Source organism: Cherax quadricarinatus, chromosome 11 (genome assembly GCF_038502225.1).
Source record: "Cherax quadricarinatus isolate ZL_2023a chromosome 11, ASM3850222v1, whole genome shotgun sequence".
Classification (NCBI taxonomy): domain Eukaryota; kingdom Metazoa; phylum Arthropoda; class Malacostraca; order Decapoda; family Parastacidae; genus Cherax; species Cherax quadricarinatus.
The window spans coordinates 4,961,527-4,983,568 of record NC_091302.1 but is presented as its reverse complement, the minus strand read 5'-3'; the positions used below and the strand labels follow the sequence as shown (position 1 = coordinate 4,983,568).

The window sequence follows — 22,042 nt, the reverse complement described above, 5'->3', positions numbered from 1 at the left end:
TGATTTCGATTGGTTTGGGGACTGAAAGTAGCTTGAAATTGAGCTCTAAGTAGTGGATTTTTTTTTATTTTTGCCAATATTCCAGTACGTGTCCAGCTGGTCGGTCTGATACATGTCCACAAATGTGCTGACATTATTTATACAATTATTACAATAATGCAGTAGTGTGCATAACAGTAAATCTTCTATTTTTTTGTGTGTGAATAAAAATTCAAAATGGAAAGCCAGTGTAATATAGGAGAGGCCTGGAAATGTAAATAATGAATAGAGGAAATATTTTTTAGTGCCAAGAATGTGTACATTATTTGTTCTAGTCCCTATTTTTAAATTGGCAGTTTTGAATTTTGTGGTAAATTGGCCAAATTACTGATTTCTGATCACTTTATTTGATAGTTGAATTAGGTAAATGGGCAGTTTCTTGTAATCATCCAATAGAATAGAAAGAATATTAGAAAAATAGCTATGAGTTTGGTCAACTAGAGCACTGGAATTGGCTGAAAGTGGGTGAAATCGCCCATGCATAAATATCACCAAGACCATTAACTTTGCGAGAGAGTAATTCCGTAAGTTTAACATCAAATTTCGTACTTTTGCTTTCATTACCTTCAGAAAAAGATTTTCTTATCATTTCAGAAGTTTTTTTTTTTTTTTTTTTTTTTTTAAATTCTTCATCCCTAAAAGCCATTCTTAGGTCAGGGGGTTTTGACCCAGAAAGGGTTAAGTGGCAGAGTGACAGGTAAATCTAGATGAATTTTGAAAATTGTTGAATTGCTGTAAATCTAGTCTTTAAATAAATATTTTTATTATATTTCTGTAATCCATAAGGCTTGTTCCTTCTGAAAACTTTTCTTGAAGGGGATTGTCTTTTATAGAATTTTATCCAGAAACTACCATCTTAGTGGTTATTTAATATTTTTTGACCTGTCATGGCCATTATATAAGTGATGAAGTTGCCACTTGCTTACAGAAAGAACAAAAACCCAAGAAAACAATAGGAAATGATTTAAGATATGGCAAAATGAAAGAATAAAGGGTTGGGAAAGGTATTTATTAAAATAAAACAAAATGAGGAAACGTAGTAGACTGTAGGAAAAACTTCATATGTGGAGGAGTGACTCCTCTCTTATGCTAATAAGACACAATATGTAGTTTATATAGGTAGTAGGTTGGTAGACAGCAACCACCCAGGGAGGTACTACCGTCCTGCCAAGTGAGTGTAAAACGAAGCCTGTGATTGTTTTACATGATGGTAGGATTGCTGATGTCTTTTGTCTGTCTCATAAATATGCAAGATTACAGGCATGTCTTGCTACTTCTACTTACACTTAGGTCACACTACACATACATGTACACATTTATTTATACACACTCATCTGAGTTTTCTTTGATTTTATCTTAATAGTTCTTGGTCTTATTAATTTTCCTTTTATATCCATGGGGAAGTGGAATAAGAATCTTTCCTCCGTAAGCCATGCGTGTTGTAAAAGTCAACTAAAATGCCGGGAACAATGGGCTAGTAACCCCTTTTCCTGTAAAGATTACTAAAAAGAATAAGAAGAAGAAAATTGTCAAAGTGGGAAGTCTGAATGTGCGTGGATGTTGTGCAGATGATAAGAAAGAGATGATTGTGGATGTTATGAATGAGAAGAAGCTGGATGTCCTGGCTTTAAGTGAAACAAAGCTGAAGGGGGTGGGAGAGTTTCAGTGGAGAGGAATAAATGGGATTAGGTCAGGGGTTTCAAATAGAGTTAGAGCTAAAGAAGGAGTAGCAATAATGTTGAAGGATAAGCTATGGCAGGAAAAGAGGGACTATAAATGTATTAATTCAAGGATTATGTGGAGTAAAATAAAGATTGGATGTGAAAAGTGGGTTATAATAAGCGTGTATGCACCTGGAGAAGAGAGAAGTGTAGAGGAGAGAGAGAGATTTTGGGAAATGTTGAGTGAATGCGTGGGGAGTTTTGAATCAAGTGTGAGAGTAATGGTGGTTGGGGATTTTAATGCTAAAGTGGGTAAAAATGTTATGGAGGGAGTAGTAGGTAAATTTGGGGTGCCAGGGGTAAATGTAAATGGGGAGCCTTTAATTGAGCTATGTGTAGAAAGAAATTTGGTAATAAGTAATACATATTTTATGAAAAAGAGGATAAATAAATATACAAGGTATGATGTAGCACGTAATGAAAGTAGTTTATTAGATAATGTATTGGTGGATAAAAGGTTGATGGGTAGGCTCCAGGATGTACATGTTTATAGAGGGGCAACTGATATATCGGATCATTATTTAGTTGTAGCTACAGTTAGAGTAAGAGGTAGATGGGAAAAGAGGAAGGTGGCAACAACAAGTAAGAGGGAAGTGAAAGTGTATAAACTAAGGGAGGAGGAAGTTCGGGTGAGATATAAGCGACTATTGGCAGAAAGGTGGGCTAGTGCAAAGATGAGTAGTGGGGGGGTTGAAGAGGGTTGGAATAGTTTTAAAAATGCAGTATTAGAATGTGGGGCAGAAGTTTGTGGTTATAGGAGGGTGGGGGCAGGAGGAAAGAGGAGTGATTGGTGGAATGATGAAGTAAAGGGTGTGATAAAAGAGAAAAAGGTAGCTTATGAGAGGTTTTTACAAAGCAGAAGTGTTATAAGAAGAGCAGAGTATATGGAGAGTAAAAGAAAGGTAAAGAGAGTGGTGAGAGAGTGCAAAAGGAGAGCAGATGATAGAGTGGGAGAGGCACTGTCAAGAAATTTTAATGAAAATAAGAAAAAATTTTGGAGTGAGTTAAACAAGTTAAGAAAGCCTAGGGAAAATATGGATTTGTCAGTTAAAAACAGAGTAGGGGAGTTAGTAGATGGGGAGATGGAGGTATTGGGTAGATGGCGAGAATATTTTGAGGAACTTTTAAATGTTAAGGAAGAAACAGAGGCAGTAATTTCATGCACTGGTCAGGGAGGTATACCATCTTTTAGGAGTGAAGAAGAGCAGAATGTAAGTGTGGGGGAGGTACGTGAGGCATTACGTAAAATGAAAGGGGGTAAAGCAGCTGGAACTGATGGGATCATGACAGAAATGTTAAAAGCAGGGGGGGATATAGTGTTGGAGTGGTTGGTACTTTTGTTTAATAAATGTATGAAAGAGGGGAAGGTACCTAGGGATTGGCAGAGAGCATGTATAGTCCCTTTATATAAAGGGAAAGGGGACAAAAGAGACTGTAAAAATTATTGAGGAATAAGCTTACTGAGTATACCAGGAAAAGTGTACGGTAGGGTTATAATTGAAAGAATTAGAGGTAAGACAGAATGTAGGATTGCGGATGAGCAAGGAGGTTTTAGAGTGGGTAGGGGATGTGTAGATCAGGTGTTTACATTGAAGCATATATGTGAACAGTATTTAGATAAAGATAGGGAAGTTTTTATTGCATTTATGGATTTAGAAAAGGCATATGATAGAGTGGATAGAGGAGCAATGTGGCAGATGTTGCAAGTATATGGAATAGGTGGTAAGTTATTAAATGCTGTAAAGAGTTTTTATGAGGATAGTGAGGCTCAGGTTAGGGTGTGTAGAAGAGAGGGAGACTACTTCCCGGTAAAAGTAGGTCTTAGACAGGGATGTGTAATGTCACCATGGTTGTTTAATATATTTATAGATGGGGTTGTAAAGGAAGTAAATGCTAGGGTGTTTGGGAGAGGGGTGGGATTAAATTATGGGGAATCAAATTCAAAATGGGAATTGACACAGTTACTTTTTGCTGATGATACTGTGCTTATGGGAGATTCTAAAGAAAAATTGCAAAGGTTAGTGGATGAGTTTGGGAATGTGTGTAAAGGTAGAAAGTTGAAAGTGAACATAGAAAAGAGTAAGGTGATGAGGGTGTCAAATGATTTAGATAAAGAAAAATTGGATATCAAATTGGGGAGGAGGAGTATGGAAGAAGTGAATGTTTTCAGATACTTGGGAGTTGACGTGTCGGCGGATGGATTTATGAAGGATGAGGTTAATCAAAGAATTGATGAGGGAAAAAAGGTGAGTGGTGCGTTGAGGTATATGTGGAGTCAAAAAACGTTATCTATGGAGGCAAAGAAGGGAATGTATGAAAGTATAGTAGTACCAACACTCTTATATGGGTGTGAAGCTTGGGTGGTAAATGCAGCAGCGAGGAGACGGTTGGAGGCAGCGGAGATGTCCTGTTTAAGGGCAATGTGTGGTGTAAATATTATGCAGAAAATTCGGAGTGTGGAAATTAGGAGAAGGTGTGGAGTTAATAAAAGTATTAGTCAGAGGGCAGAAGAGGGGTTGTTGAGGTGGTTTGGTCATTTAGAGAGAATGGATCACAGTAGAATGACATGGAAAGCATATAAATCTATAGGGGAAGGAAGGCGGGGTAGGGGTCGTCCTCGAAAGGGTTGGAGAGAGGGGGTAAAGGAGGTTTTGTGGGTAAGGGGCTTGGACTTCCAGCAAGCGTGCGTGAGCGTGTTAGATAGGAGTGAATGGAGACGAATGGTACTTGGGACCTGACGATCTGTTGGAGTGTGAGCAGGGTAATATTTAGTGAAGGGATTCAGGGAAACCGGTTATTTTCATATAGTCGGACTTGAGTCCTGGAAATGGGAAGTACAATGCCTGCACTTTAAAGGAGGGGTTTGGGATATTGGCAGTTTGGAGGGATATGTTGTGTATCTTTATATGTTTATGCTTCTAGACTGTTGTATTCTGAGCACCTCTGCAAAAACAGTGATAATGTGCGAGTGTGGTGAAAGTGTTGAATGATGATGAAAGTATTTTCTTTTTGGGGATTTTCTTTCTTTTTTGGGTCACCCTGCCTCGGTGGGAGACGGCCGACTTTTTTAAAAAAAAAAAAAAAAAAAAAAAAAAAAATGTAGTTTATGGCATTTTATTGAGACTTTTGTCATCCAGGGACTTTATCAGTTGAGGGAATATGGAGGAAGAATGTGTGTTCAGATATTTGGGAGTTAACTTGTCAGCAAATGGATCTGTGAAGGACAAGGGGAGCCATAAAATTGAAAAGGTAAAAAAGGTGAGTGGTGCACTGAGGAGTCTGTGGAGACAAAGGATGTTATCCTTGGAAGCAAAAAGGGAAGTGGTACGAATGCTCTTTTATGGGTGTGAAGCATAGGTTGTGAATTTTACAACAAGGAGAAGGCTGGAGGAGGTGGAGAGATGTGTTTGAGGGCAACGTGTAGCGTGAATATTATGCAGATAATTCATAGTTTCGAGATCAGAGGTAGGAGCATGGTTACTAAAAGTATTATCCAGAGGGCTGAAGATGGGTTGTTGGGGTGGTTCACACATTTTAAGAGGATGGAACAAAATAGGATGACTTGGAGGGTGTATAAACATGTAGTGGAGAGAAGGCGGGGCAGGGGTCATCCTAGCAAAGGTTGGTGGGAGGGGGTAAAGCAGGTTTTGTGTGCGAGGTGCACACAAAACCTGCTTGTAAATGTGGATGTACATGTAATTTGGGCTACATTATTTATATCCTGGTGACTTCCTGTGTCCTAGGTAGTAGGTTGGTAGACAGCAACTGCCCAGGGAGGTACTACTGTCCTGCCAAGTGAGTGTAAAACGGAAACCTGTAATTGTTTTACATGATGGTAGGATTGCTGGTGTCTTTTTTCTGTCTCATAAATGTGCAAGATTTCAGGTACATCTTGCTACTTCTACTTATACTTGGGTCATGCTACACATACATGTACAAGCATATATATACATACATACCCCTCTGGATTTTCTTCTATTTTCTTTCTAGTTCTTGTTCTTGTTTATTTCTTATCTCCATGGGGAAGTGGAACAGAATTCTTCCTCTGTAAGCCATGCGTGTCATAAGAGGTGACTAAAATGTCGGGAGCAAGGGGCTAGTAACCCCTTCTCCTGTCTGTATTACTAAATTTGAAAGGAGAAACTTTCGTTTTTCCTTTTGGGCCACCCCACCTCGGTGGGATACGGCTGGTACGTTGAAAGAAGACAACGACTTCCTGTGTAAAGGCAAATGATACTAAAAAATAATCCTAATTAACACGAGAACGAAATAATATCATAAATATTAAGAAAACAAAAATACTGTACTACATTTAGTTAATGTGATGCCATTTGTGGTGGGGTAAACAGTACAGCGGACCCCCGGCATACGATATTAATCCGCTCCAGAGAGCTCATCATATGCCGAAATTATTGTAAGGCGAATTAACTTTCCCCATAAGAAATAATGGAAATCAATTTAATCCATGCAAGACACCACAAAGTATGAAAAAAAAAATTTTTTTACCACATGAAATATTAATTTTAATACACACAAACTGACACTTACCTTTATTGAAGATCTGGTGATGATTGATGGGATGGGAGGAGGGGAGAGTGTGGAAGTTGTTAATGTTTAGAAGGGGAATCCCCTTCCATTAGAACTTTAGGTAGCACGTCCTTTTCTGGGGTTACTTCCCTTCTTTTAATGCCACTAGGACCAGCTGACCGTGGTGCAGTAACAGCTGACTGTGGTGCAGCAACAGCTGACTTTGGTGCAGCAGCTGCTGACCATGGTGCAGCAACAGATGACGGTGGTGTAGCAGCAGCTGACCGTGGTGCAGCAACAGCTGACTTTGGTGCAGCAGCTGCTGACCATGGTGATGCAACAGATGACGGTGGTGTAGCAGCAGCTGACTTTGGTGCAGCAGCAGCTGACCGTGGTGCAACAGCAGCTCACCGTGGTTCAGCAACAGCTGACTGGTGCAGCAACAGCTGACCGTGGTGCAGCAACAGATGGCGGTGGTGTAGCAGCAGCTGACTGTGGTGCAGCAGCAGCTGAACATGGTGCAACAGCAGCTCACCGTGGTTCAGCAACAGCTGACTGGTGCAGCAACAGTTGACCGTGGTGCAGCAACAGATGACGGTGGTGTAGCAGCAGCTGACCGTGGTACAATAGTACATATTTCCCACCCTTTTTTACAGATGATCGCTTAAGAGATGGTATCTCCTTCTATCTGTTTTTCGTTTATCCACACCAATAACAGTCTCTCAACATCTTCGAGTGCTTGCGATCTTTGTTTCGAAAACAAACTTGCACCTTTTGCAAGAACAGCTTCCTTGACTGCCGTTTTGTTGGCCACAATATTAGCGATGGTTGATTGGGGTTTGGTATACAATCTGGCCAGCTCTGAGACATGCACTCCACTTTCATACTTATCAATTATCTCTTTCTTCATTTCCATAGTAATTTTCACCTTTTTTACTGCACGGTTGGCACTAGAAGCTTTCTTGGGGCCCATGGTGACTTATTTTGCAGGTACAATCACTAAAAATGCTGTGATAATATGAAATGTGCTGATTGTATGCGTGGATGCGACCGCACTGGCTGGCTTGTAAACACTGGCACGCATGGGGCAGCTGAGGACACACGTGGGACGTATCCTGGACGAATCATGTGTGGCGGGTTTTTTAACGTGTGGCGAGGCAAAATTTTTACATTAAAATGTGTCGTATGCCGGATTTAACATATGCCAATGCCATCGTATGCCGGGGTCCACTGTATTATTATGTTGTAATTTATGATTTTGTAATGGTAGTTATGGCATTGACTTTACAAGGTAATATTGTAATATTCAGGAACAGTTCAATACTTTAGTGATTTATTTCCAACAATAAATGTAGCAGAATAATCTCTCAAAAGAGGATTAAATGTTAAAATTTTCTGTTATTCATGAGACTACTAAAGCAGATTATATCTTTTTATATTAGTCTTATTTTGTGTGCTATATCACATGGGCAACTATTTTTTTTTTACTTTTAAATCTTTTAATAATCATTAATAATTTGTTTGTATAATAAATGTGGCTATAAATGCATGAGTGAGATTTATTTGTAACTGATTTCAGTTATGATGTATGTCAATGCCCCGAAAGCAAAGGAGTCAAGATTTGTCACCTACGACTATTTATGCAATTACAACCAAGGTCCACGACCAGCCATGTTTTATCCCACTTTCTTCGCAGAATGGTAATTAATTTGTTAACTAACTTATATATGCAGTATTTGTATTTTTTTTACTACATAAGCCATTGCCTATCACAGTACGGTAACCCCAATGAAGGAAATGCATTCACCATTGTTCATTTAACCCTTCATTCTCAGAAGGCCCAAAATTAAAATTGCTCTCAGTGTCACCAGTTTTCAAAAGGGCATTTTGCTGTTTCAGATACATAGCAACATCCCTAATCTTGCATAATATGCCATATCTTGTCATGGGCCATGTCTTGTCTGAGAAGTGTAGCATATGTAGCAGCTGGATAAATCTGTTGACTGGGATGAGATTACTGAAGACCAGGTGCAAATTAGGAAGATGGTGGACCAGTATGATTAAGTATTGTGCTTATACTTGTGTGGTATAAGCATTATTGTGGCAAAGAAGAGCTACACCTCACTCACAGTTGCGTCCTTCCACCGGTGTATTTGTGATTGTGGTGAAAGCAATGTATTTGCCATGTGTTCTGGTAGCATCTGTTGGTTTCTCAGTATAATTTTCATTAGGGGGTTTGTTGAAATATAGCTTAAAGAAAAGTTCACTGGTATTATTCTCATGGGTACAGTTATTCACGATTCCACTATGTGTCAGTAACTGATGTGGATTGGGAACAAGATTTGCATCTTTCTGCCAGTCCCAGATACAATCTAGTTGGGGTTGCTGGATATTAGCAGGGTATTTGTACAGGTGGTGATTGTGTGCAAGTAGTGGAGGTGGCTGTGGATTGTTGCAGTGTTGAGTGTGGGCCATGCCTCCCAGCCTGAGCTTGCTTTGATGCTGCTTGTCTCATTGGTCCACCACCTACTACCACATGAGGATGTGGCAATGCCTGTGGCCTCTTGCCCATCACAGTCAATGCATTATCATTGTCACTGACTATCTCTCACCTGTGTTGGGTCCTGGGATGTACTTTGTCCCCTGGGGATAGCAATGGGCACACCACCAGACCACCTGAAGCTACATATAAATTGATGCTTTTCAGTGAAGAATTTTTATCACTATCACTACTAGAGTGGTCATCAGCTGCTAGGAAATCCAAAGTCCATGTCACTATCATCACTATTACTCACATCTGAGCCCAGGTCACAGGAGAATATGAGCTATAATTTACAGCATGTTAGAGGTGGACATGTTCCAGACGAACCAACCCTAGATGTGGATGGTTGTGAATCATCAGTGTTTTCAGCAATATTTCCAGCATTCTAAGCATCACTTTCAGTCGCTACATGTTTGAAACAAAGGAGCTCATCGTCAGTTTTATAATCCTCGCTGTTGTAGTTGTCACTGGGGAACATGGTGTTTCCACAGTGTACTGCACACATTGACCATGCAGACTTATTCTCTCATATGTAGGCCTATTTCAGTAATGCATATCTGTACAGCAAATAGAGAAAATGGTTTAATGAATGTACTGTTGAATTGTGAGTATGGTAACAAAGAATTCAGGGAAACTGATTAGTTGGCTTTGAGTCTGCACTGTAGAGGAGGGGTGAGGATGTTGCAGTCAGAAGGTAGTCTGAGTTGTGATGTCAGCACTGGCATGACAGTGATGGGAGATTTTAAAGAAAAGTTGCAAAGGTTAGTGGACGAGTTTGGGAGGGTGTGTAAAGGTAGAAAGTTGAAAGTGAACATAGATAAGAGTAAGGTGATGAGGGTATCAAATGATTTAGACAAAGAAAAATTGGATATCACTTTGGAGAGAGGGAGTATGGAAGAAGTGAATTTGTTCAGATATTTGGGAGTTGACTTGGCAGCGGATTGGTTTATGAAGGATGAGGTTAACCATAGAATTGGTGAAGGAAAAAAGGTGAGTGTTGCATTGAGGTATCTGTGGAGACAAAAAAAAATGTTATCTATAGAGGTTAAGAAGGGAATGTATGAAAATAGAGTGGTACCAACACACTTATATGGATGTGAAGCTTGGGTTGTAAATGCAGCAGCGAGGAGGCGGCTGGAGGCAGTGGAGATGTCCTGTCTAAGGGCAATGTGTAGAGTAAATATTATGCAGAGAATTCAGAGTGTGAAAATTAGGATGAGGTGTGGAGTTACTAAAAGTATTAGTCAGGGCTGAAGAGGGGTTGTTGAAGTGGTTTGGTCATTTAGAGAGAATGGATCAAAGTAGAATGACTTGGAGAGTGTATAAATCTGTAGGGGAAGGAAGGAGGAGTAGGGGTTGTCCTCAAAAAGGTTGGGGGTAGGGGGTAAAGGAGTTTTTGTGGGCAAGGGCCTTGGACTTCCAGCAATGTGTGTGTGTGTGTGTGTTAGAAACGAATGAATGGAGACAAATGGTTTTTGGGACCTGACAAGCTGTTGTAGTGGGAGCAGGGTAATATTTAGGGAAACCAGTTAGCCAGACTTGAGTCCTGGAAATGGGAAGTACAGTGCTTGCACTTTAAAGGAGGAGTTTGGGATATTGACAGTTTGGAGGAACTTCTAAACTGTCGTATCTGAGTGCCTCTGCGAAGACAGTGATTATGTATGAGTGAGGTGAAAGTGTTGATTGATGATGAAAGTATTTTCTTTTTGAGGATTTTCTTTATTTTTGAGTCACCCTGCCTTGGTGGGAGATGGCCAGCTTGTTAAAAAAGAAAAAAAGAATTTATTTCCTTCTCTGAGTTACCCTGCTGCCTTGGTGAGACATGGCTGTTGAGTTAAATAATTTATGTAGTGGAGCCACTGATTCTGTACATGCTTGAGTATTATTGCAACATCTTGTTATTCATTCAGTGTTTTTATTTAATATAATTTTCTACAACAATTACTGAGTTCATGTTTGCAGGAATCTCTTGTGTCTGTTATCATCACGTGCCAACCAACTTGGAGTGTTGGGTCAATCTGAAAGTGGGGGTAACATGTGGTGTGAATACGAGATGGAAGAAGGTGCTGCAGCAGTAGTTCAGAACATCTCTGTAACAGAAGAAACCTTTCCGTTAGGCATGGCAGTGGACTTCACTTCAGAGAGGACTTTTACTGCTAAAGGTGAGGTACTACTATATTAGGTACATTAGAACCCCCATATCCACTGATTCAGTATCTGTGATTTCAGTTGTCCACAGTTTAGTGTGGCCCAAAAATACCTCTTAATTTTGCATAATAATGCCCTCAAGGCACAAAAGCAAAGAAGCTGGAAGTTCTTCAAAGCCTAACAGAAGTTGTGAAGTGCTTCCTGTCAGTGAAAAAGTGATAATTCTCCACTTATTGTGCATAATTTATGAATTAAACTTTATAATAGGACTTGTATATAGGTTTTACTACTATTCACGGTTTTGCTATCAACAGCAAGTCCTTCAAACTTGTTTCCCATGGATACAGGGGTCCTACTGAACTATCTTGAGCTTTGCAAGCAAAGGGCTAGTAACCCTCCCTCCCCCTTTTTTTTTTTTAACATACCAGCAGTCTCCCACGGCTGGTATGTTAACCCTTTGACTGTCACGGTCGTATATATACGTCATGGGAGATACCGTGTTTGATGTATCTATACACATAAATTCTAGCGGCTTCAAATCAAGCGGGAGAGGGCTGGTAGGCCTACACGGGAGAGAATGGGTCTCAGTGGTCGGTGTGCACCCTGTGAAAAAAAATCTGGGACTCAGCGGTGCATTGTGGGAACGCCATCTTAGTAGTCCATTTTTACCATGCCTCGCGGTAAGAAGTTCCTCACTCCTCGGCGGATTGGAGGTCTTTTGTTCCCAAGTGATAGCTCAAACAGTGATGATAGTGTCAGTGAAAGTGAATTCCCTGGTTTTGAAGCGGGTATGACCGAAAAAATTACCCAGGATAATATAATTAGTGATGAAAACCCAGATGACCCACAACCTTCCACCTCTGGTGCTGGGCTGGCTCGTTCATGTTCACCTGTACCAGGACGAAAGAGGAAACTATTTGCCTGTGTACAAGACTCAGATGTGAGCAGTGCAAGTGATAGTGATAGTGATTTCAAGGTTATTGAAAGCAGTTCTAGTTGTGACAGTGAGGGTGAATATTCCCCAGTGAAGCGGCAGTATATACGACGTCGCATGCGGTCTGGTAGTGTGCCATATGCTCTTCCAAGAGGAAGGATTACATCTCGTAGCACATCCCGTGGCCCTACACCACGTCCTGATAGTGAAGATGACGATATTGTTAAGATGGGTATCAATGATGCAAGTGAGGCAGCAGGCGGTGGTGGTGATAGTGATGGTGGCATGAGTCATGTGACACAGCAGCAGGCCACGCTACTACCCGCGCTGCTGACTCTGCACAACTACAACCAGCCTCACCCGACCTCACACTCCCACAACCACAACCTGCACAACCACAACCACATTACAATATCCAGAACGCACCAGCTGACCGCATCTGGGATTGGCAGCAAGATGATGAGTTTGTTCCCAATCCCCATGACTTTGATGGAGGACAAAGTGGAATACGGCCATCATGTACACTTGGGAACAATCCCACTGAACTGGAATGCTTTCAGTTGTTCCTCGATGAACCCCTGATGGACATTATTGTCAGGGAAAGCAATACATACCATGAGTACACCATGGCAAACACTATTCTGTCGCCAAGCTCACGTCTTCACCAGTGGAAGGACACAATTGTGGCAGAGATGTATCTGTTCTTTGCCACAATAATGCTTATGCCACATGTGTATAAGCATAGTGTCAACACATACTGGGCGACAGACCGCCTGATTTCAACCCCTGCTTTCAGTGACATTATACCAGTGAATAGATTTGTGTTACTGTTACGTATGTTACACTTTTCAAACAAAACCAGGCCTGACAGAAGCGACAGGTTATATAAGATCAGACGTGTGTTTATGTACCTGAAACAAAAGTGCTGTATGTATTTTTATCCCTTCAGGAAGCTTGTTATTGACGAGTCTTTGATTTTGTTCAAAGGAAGACTCTCATTCAAGCAGTATATACCAAGTAAGAGGAAACGCTTTGGTATAAAGTTATTTGTTCTGTGTGATTGCAAAACTGGTCTGGTTTTGTATATAATTGTGTACACTGGTGGTAAAACATTGGAAGATACCAGAAAGTTACTGGGTATCTCTGGTGATGTGGTTAGAACAATGATGGAGCCATATCTTGGTAAGGGGCATATTTTATATACTGACAACTGGTACACAAGCCCTATACTCAGTGATTTCTTGCGAGTGAACATGACAGATGTGTGGCACAGTGCGTAGAAATCGTAAACATATGCCTAGGTTTGATGCTGGCAGTCGTAGAGGTGAAGTGCAGGTGTTTGCTGCCAATGACATCATGGCATTTCGGTGGCATGACAAATGTGATGTCACACTGCTGACATCAGTTCACCAACACGAAATGGTAGACACTGGCAAGCAGAATAGAGAGACCAATGAACCCATTGTAAAACCTGCAGCTGTGATGGATTACAACCTCAATATGTGCTTAGTGGACAAATGTGACATGCAGATTGGGTTTGCTGACTGTGTTCGCAAAAGTTATAAGTGGTACATAAAACTGTTTTTCCATCTTCTTGACATTTCCATGCTGAATGCTTATAATATGTATAAGTTGAAGACCAAGAAGAAACCCAAATATGGTGAATTTTGTTTGTCAGTCATCAGACAAATAATATTCAAGTACCAAGAAACAACACCTGCAATAGACCAGCGCCCACGAAATTATCAACACATGTCCTCTCGTCTGAGGCCTGGTGATCACTACCCCATACCACTGCCTGCTACTACTGCCAAGAAAAATGCTCAGAAGAGGTGTTTTGTCTGTGGACATACCACAAAACGCCCACAAAAACGCAGAGACACTCGTTTTATGTGTGAGGAGTGTAAGACACCATTGTGCTTATACCCATGTTTCAAAGAATTCCACAAGCTGCAGCACTTCTAGAAAAGTGTCCAGTGATTGTACATGTGTATATATATTATAAAACAATCGTAATAAACATTTGTTTACATTGTGTAAACAAGTTTTAGCAACATTATTATGATACGAGTGTTTTTGCTATAATTGTGTTACATTCAACGAATGTATATTTGAACATTGCACAATAATCTGGTCTCAAAGGCCACAAAAGTTATGTGAAAAAATAAAATAGTGAAAAAACAAGAAACTATCGAATACAAGTAAATCAAAGTTCACCGGGTGAGGGGCAGTCGCTGTTGTTGCCGCTCGCAGATCAGTTTCAGCAAACTTCAGGACTCTATATCTCGGTAAGTACTGATGGGAAAATTTTTTTTGGGGGACTAAAACAATCAGAAAAATCATCTTAACATTTTCATAAGAAAAAATAATTTTTTTTTTTTCGAATATTTTGCGACACCAGGAGACACTTCAGGATTGGGCCTTTCGACAGTCAAAGGGTTAAACAAAAAAAATATCTTGAGCTTCCTCTAGTTATATAATGTAACATCAGTGTTGCACAGTATTTAGAAAACTAGATTCATAAATATCTTCTGATAGAAATTCTCAAGGAATGATATTGGTTGTATTTATAAGATTGCGTTTAAAATGTTGAATGGGCATTTGTTGATTTTAAAATACTGCATTTAACCCTTTGAGGGTCTGTCTCCTCGTTCTACGGCTTTGAAGCCAGGGTCCAAGCCATAGTTCTACGCCATGAGCTCAGCTCACTCAGATAAGGTGAATGGTAAATTTGGGCCTAGATATGAGAGAATACATCTATATGGTAAGTGTGCACCACTTAAAACAAATCCTGCAGCATGCAGTGCATGAGAAAAAAACTGACCATAATTTTGGATTAATGACGACTTTGCAGTGTTTATTCGTACAATTTTTACAGTTGTGTTTGTGATTTCTTGGTCTCATTTGATAGAATAGAAGATATATTACAGAAGTAGAGATGATTTTGATTGGTTTTTAGTACTGAAAATGGCTTGAAACTGAGCTCAAAGTAGCAGAAATTTTCAATTTTTGCCAATGTTCAAGAGTAAACAGATAACGTTACGCATCTAATACGCGTCAGCTGGTGGGTCTACTGTATGTTCACGAATGTGCTGATATTATTTATACATTTATTACAATATTGCATAACAATAAATCTTCTATTTTTTGGTGTGAATAAAAAATCAAAATGGAATTCATTTGTAAAGCATGAAACTGTAACTAATGAACAGAGGAAATGTTAGTTTAGTGCCAGGAGTGCCTGCATTGTTCATTCTGGACCCTATTTTGAAATTTGAATATTTTGAACTTTGTGTGGAATTGGCCAAATTACCAATTTCTGATCACTGTATTGGGTAGTTGAAATAGTTGGTTGGGTGATTTCTTGTGCTCAGTTGATAAAATAGAAGTAATACTAGCAAAATAGCTAAGAATTTGGTCGACTTGAATAATGTAATTGGCCTAAAATGGGAGTCAGATTCGGCAAAATTGTCGATGCATGAATATCACTGATGCAGCAAGATTCATGAGAGCGTAATTTTGTCAGTTTTCCATCAAATTTTATACTTTTTGTTTTATTACCTTCAGAAAAATAATCTCTACCATTCCATAAGAAAAAATAACAAAAAAAAAATTTAGAAAATTCTTGGACCCTGGCTGTCACTCTGAGATTTGGCCTCTGAGCCCTCAAAGGGTTAAGATTTGAGCAAATATAATGTAAAATTTATGTCAAGTAGGGGTTTGGGATATTTGCTGTTTGGAGGAACATCCAAACTGTCGTATCTGTGCGCCTCTGGCAAGCCAGTGATGGTGTGAATGATGGTGAATGTATTTCTTTTTGGGGTCACACTGCTTCGGTGGGAGATGGCTAGCATGTTAAAAAAAAAATTCAGATTTTATGTTGTCGGTCTGCCCTATATAAATACTAAAGCTGTAACTATAATGAAATTATATCATTATCTTGAATTCCAGATGAAAGCACCTTTGGCCCCTGTCCTGTAATATTCACATTATCAACTGGTGGAGGACTTAATATGTTCCACGTGATTAATAGGAAACCCGGTGCTGAAGCCTTAACTTGTGCCCTGAAGAACTTACCTAACAGTGGACACCGCACTCCACAGCAGTACAGAGGAGCTGCCTCTTATATTACTCCTGCAGATGGTGCATTTATTAATATCCCAAAGTTCACAATTAGTACACCATCTGGCATACAAGGACTACCTGTTAGTACGCCTGCAACAACTACAGAATTTACCACACCTACTGGGAGTACTTTTCCAGTTACATCAAGTGCATCAAGTTTATTTAACAGGTTGGCAAATTTTAAGTGTGTGAAACTTCCAAATTGAATTGTTTTTCATTATTAGTGCTTAGAATTATAAAAGAAATTTACTTTTTTTAAATCCTGTCAGTTTTTGGTTAACTGGTGCACTCGGAAACTTTCTTCTTATTTAATTAAATACTGCTGCTTGGTTTTTAAAGTTTTCTTGGAGGTCAGTGGTCACATGTGGTCATACCTGTCCTAAGCTCTCTGGGAGTTAGCATGGGATGTTACCAAGCACCATGGCTTGTTGTAGTGTTTTAGAATCTCAGGTTAAAGTGTTGAAGGAGGAGGTTCTACTTCTTCAGGAGGAAAATAGGAGGCTGAAGCTTCACCTATATGGGTCAGAGAGTGAGTGTGAGATGGATGGAGCTGGTGAAGAGGAAATGGTCACTAGCTGTGAGAGTGGCAGCTGCTTTAAGTGGCAAGTGGTTCACAGCTCAGGAAGAAGGAAGATAAGGAGGGTTAATGGAGAAGATGAGAAGGTAGGAAATCGAGTCTCTGTTCTCCAGGACGAGTGTACCGCAGTGGTTAGGGAGGTTAAAGGTATCACTGACTCCCCTGCTAATCAGGGTAAGAATATTCTAATTGTAGGAGATTCTCAGGTAAGATATATGTACCGTGCTTTTTTGTAACAGAGATAGGAAGGTCAGATAGAGGGTGTGCCTTCCAGGAGCTGGTGTTGGTGACATAGTCAGCAGGTTGGATAATATTATGTCAGGTAATGGGAACAAGCCCATTATCTGTCTTAGTGCTGGAGGTAATGACATTGGGAAGGGCAGGAGAGAGGAGCTACTGGTTAAGTACAAGTGGGCAATGATTGTATGTCTAGGGCAATTGGTATAAATTGCTGGCTAGACAGGTGCTGCAAGGAACTTGCAATCCCATTCATTGATAATTGAGACAAATTCTATGGCAAACATGATATGTATGCAAGGGCTGGGGGTTCATCTCTCTGGGGCTGGAGTGGTTGCATTAGCCAATTCAACTGAGGGGGTAATTGATGACTTGTCTAGGACTTTAAACTGATAGATTATAGAGGTATGGGTGTTTGTGTGAAACAACCAGGCTGCAGTATTAGGGTTGAAAACAGTAGATATTACCAGGATACCTCAGGGATATGTTTAACCCTTTCAGGGTCCGTCCCGTAGATCTACGGCTTTACGTTCAGGGTCCAAACCGTAGATCTACGTCATGAGCTCAGCTCACTCTGATAAACTGTGAGTGGTACACTTCACTTGGGCCTAGATATGAGAGAATACATCTATGTGGTATGTGTGCACCACATAAAACAAATCCTGCAGCACACTGTGTATAATGAGAGAAAAAAAACTGAAACCAAGATTTTCGATTAAAACAGCAACTTTGCAGTGTTTTTTCGTATGTTTTTTATAGTTGTATTTGCAATTTCTTGGTCTCATTTGATAGAATGGAAGACATATTACAGAAATAGAGATGATTTTGATTGGTTTTAGCACTGGAAATGGCTTGAAACTGAGCTCAAAGTAGCGGAAATGTTAAATTTTTGCCGATGTTCAAGAGTAAACAAACGACCTCACACATCTAATACACGCCAGCTGGTGGGTCTAATATACATTCACAAATATGGTGATGATATTTATACAATTATTACAATATTGCATAACGGTAAATCTTCTATTTTTTGGTGTGAATAAAAATTCATTATGTGAATAAAAAACCAAAATGGAATTTATTTGTAAAGCCTCAAAACATAACTAATGAACAGAGGAAATGTTAGTTTAGTGCCAGGAATGCCTACATTGTTTATTCTGGACGCTATTTTGAAATTGGAATATTTTGAACTTTGTGTTAAATTGGCCAAATTACCAATTTCCGATCACTTTATTTTGTAGTTGAAACAGTTGACTTGGCGATTTCTTGTGCTCAGTCGATAGAAGTAATACTAGTGAAATAGCTAAGAATTTGGTCGACTGGAATGATGTAATTGGCCTAAAATGGGAGTCAAAGTCAGCAAAATCGCCGATTCGTAAATATCGCTGACACATCAAAATTCGCAAGAGCATAATTTCGTCAATTTTATATCAAATTTCGTAGTTTTTGTTTTATTACCTTCACAAAAATATTCTCTACCATTTCATAAGAAAAAATAACAAATTTTTTTTTGGAAATTTCTTGGACACTGGGGCACCACTTCAGATTTTGGCCTTGGACCCTGAAGGGGTTAAAAGACAATATTGAAAATAAAGTTGCTAGCAAAGCAATTGATCAACAAACAGAGAGATAGTAGAAGGCAACGAGTGACTAGCTCCCTTAACCTTTTGATTGTCGCAAGCCCCTTTCTGAAACTGTCATTCTATGTCGCAAAATTTTTGGAAAAAAAAATTATTTTTTCTTATGAAATGATAGAGAATCTTTTCCTGATTGTAATGACACCAAAAGTACGTAATTTGGTCGAAAACTCACGGAATTACACTCCCGCGAAGTGGCGGTCTCGGCAATATATACGCATCGGTGATTTCGCCGAATTTGAGCCCTGTTTTTGGCCAATTTTGTTGTTCCAGTTGACCAAGCTCATAGCTATTTCTTTATAACTCCATTTTCTCTATCAGTTGAGTACAAGAAACTGCCATTTACCGATTTGAATTACCCAATAAAATGGCCAGAAATTGGCAATTTGGCCAATTTCACGCAAATTAAAAAAATGCCAATTTTAAAATAGGGTCCAGAATAAACACTGTAGACATTCTTGGCACTAAAATAACATATCCTCTGTTCATTAGTCATGTCTCTAGGCCTCTCTTATATTACTGTTGCTTTCTATTTTGATTTTTATTCATACAAAAAATACAAAATTTACTGTTATGCAGACTACTGCATTATTGTAAAAATGGTATAAATAATATCAGTGCACTAGTGAAAGAATATTAGACTCCGCAGTTGATGTGTATTGGACGTGTGGTGTGATTTGCTTACTACTGAACATTGGTAAAAATTGAACATTTCTGCTACTTTGAGCTTAATTTCCAGGTCGTGAAACTAGCCAAAATCATCTCTATTTCTGTAATATGTTTTCCATTTTATCATGTGAGACCACGAAAACGAGAATACAACGATAAATACTATACGAAAATACACCTCAAAGTCGGCATTTTAATCCAAAAAAACGGTCATTTTTTTTTTCACATTATGCACTGCATGCTGCAGGATTTTTTTATTATGTGGTGCACACTGACCACACAGACCCATTCTCTCACATGTGGGCCTACCAGCTTTCTCCTGCTTGATTTGAAGCCGCTAGAATTTATGCGTATTAATACATCTGAAACACTGGCTCGTAAGATGTATATATACGACCAAAACAGTCAAAGGGTTAAGGTTTACTAAACAAATAGTAGGTGTCTAAGAAATAAGGTAGGTGAGCTAAGATTACTTGCACATGCAGGTAATGTAGATATTATTGCTATAACAAAGACATGGTTCAACCTGAAAGATAGAGAAATGCCTTTTGAATGCAACATACAGGGTTATAAACTATTTCACACTGATAGGGTCAACAGGAAGGGTGGTGGAGTGGCAATGTATGTCAGAAAATTTAAATTGTTGTCTTAGACATGATATAAGATCAGAAATGTCAGACATAATCTGTTTGGCTACAATTTCTTGAGGGTCATGACAAATCAATTTTGGGTGTGATTTATAGGCCCCCAAACCTTGATAGGGAGTGCAGTAAGCTGTTATGGGATGAAATTCATAAGGCATCTAGATATGAAAGTGTTGTATTAATGGGAGATTTTAACTTTAGACAAATTGATTGGAACTGTGTGACAGGAAATCTTGAATCTAGTGACTTTCTTGATACAGTTCAGGATTGCTTTTTAAAATAGTTTCTGACAGAACCAACTAGAGAAAACAATCTACTTGACTTGGTTCTTGCCAACAAAGAATCACTAATTAATAATCTTGAGGTTAATGATGAGCTTGGGGAAAGCGATCACAAATCATTTAGTTTCAATATATCATGGAATTACCCAGGTAACTGCAATCAAATCTCTGTCCCAGACTTTTGCTTGGCCAATTTCATGGGACTGAAAAATTACCTGGGTGGGCTAAATTGGGATGTCCTGACTATGGGTAAGGTAGGTGGTCTTGGTTGCCAATATGACTTTTTCACAGCATAGTTCTAGCTGCCCAGACAACTTTTGTTCCAAGTAGGGAAATTAGATCTAATAAAAACAATCCCAAATGGATGAACAATAGATTAAAACATCTCATTGGTCAAAAGAGAGGCATATATAGGCATATCAAAAGAGGGAATGGGCAGTTAAGAAATCAGTATATTCAATTAAAGAGAGAAATAAAAAAAAGGAATAAGAAAAACAAAAAGGGATTATGAGGCTAAGGTCACAAGGGATTCTAAGGCTAACCCAAAAGGGATCTTTCAGGTATACAGAAGTAAGATTAGGGACAAGATAGGCCCACTTAAGAGTAACTCTGGTCAGATCACAGACAGTGATAAGGATATGTGTGAAATTTTCAATACTTACTTCCTCTCAGATTTTACCCAGGAAAATACTAGCAAAATTCCAGAAATAATAAATTATGTAGAACAGGACGATAATAAACTATGCACGATTGCAGTAACTAGTGATATGGTTCTCAGACAAATAGAGAAATTAAATCTTAACAAATCCCCAGGCCCTGATGAAGTGTTTGCAAGGGTGTTAAAGGAATGTAAAGAGGAACTTAGCATAACTTTGGCTAATCTTTTCAACATATCACTACAAACTAGCATAATGCCTGATAAATGGAAAATGTCACCTGCCTATTTACAAGGCAGGTGACAGATCCTTAGCTTCGAACTATAGATCAATAAGCCTTAACCTCTATAGTGGGAAAATTTATGGTATCAATAATTGCCGAAGCAATTCGTAGCCATCTCGAAAGGCATAAATTGATTAATGAATCTCGGCACGGTTTTACAAAGGGGCGTTCCTGTCTTACGAATTTACTAACTTTCTTCACTAAGGTATTTGAGGAGGTAGATCATGGTATTGAATATGATATTGTGTATATGGACTTCAGTAAGGCTTTCGATAGTTCCACATCAGAGGCTATTGAGGAAACCCAAGGCACTTGGAATAGGAGAAATTTTTTTCTGGGTAAGGGCATGGTTGACAAATAGGCAGTAGAGAGTTTTCATAAATGGTGAGAAATCAGAATGGGGGCACGTCACAAGCGGTGCTCCACAGAGGTCAGTGTTGGGCCCCTTGTTGTTCACAATCTATATAAATGATATAGATGAGGGAATAAATAGCGACATGAGCAAATTTGCTGATGACACCAAAATAGGCTGTCTAATTCTAATGAGGACATTAGAGCACTCCAGGATGATTTGAATAGACTGATGCAATGGTCAGAGAAGTGGCAGATGCAGTTTAATATAGACAAATGCAAAGTTCTAAATGTTGGACAGGAGAATAACCATGCCACACATAAACTAAATAATGTAGATCTTAATATTATGGATTGCAAAAAGGATTTAGGAGTTCTGGTTAGCAGTAATCTAAAACCAAGACGAAGTGCATTAGTGTTTGCAATAAAGCTAACAGAATCCTTGGCTTCATAGCAAGAAGTATAAATAATAGAAGTCCTCAAGTTGTTCTTCAACTTTTTATATCTTTGGTTAGGCCTCATTTAGAGTATGCTGCACAGTTTTGGTCACTGTATTACAGAATGGATATAAATCCACTGGAAAACGTACAAAGGAAGGTGACAAAGTTGATCCCATGTATCAGAAATCTTCCCTGTGAGGATAAACTGAGGGCCCTGAATCGGCACTCTCTAGA

General features: G+C 39.2%; 1 protein-coding gene across 4 annotated transcripts in view; it reads left to right on the top strand.

Moving 5' to 3' along the window:
• LOC128687488 (nuclear pore complex protein Nup214) overlaps window positions 1-22,042 on the top strand; it is a 147,393-nt gene that overhangs the window by 20,959 nt on the left and 104,392 nt on the right. For all 4 annotated transcript variants that reach the window (XR_011391858.1, XM_053774953.2, XM_070083914.1 and 1 more), the window contains 3 exons: window positions 7,867-7,987; window positions 10,792-10,991; window positions 15,863-16,205. Coding sequence is in view for 3 of the 4 variants with exons in the window: in XM_053774953.2 (XP_053630928.2) it covers window positions 7,867-7,987; window positions 10,792-10,991; window positions 15,863-16,205 (664 nt within the window). In the remaining variant the exon portion in view is untranslated. The remainder of the gene's footprint in view (window positions 1-7,866; window positions 7,988-10,791; window positions 10,992-15,862; window positions 16,206-22,042) is intronic.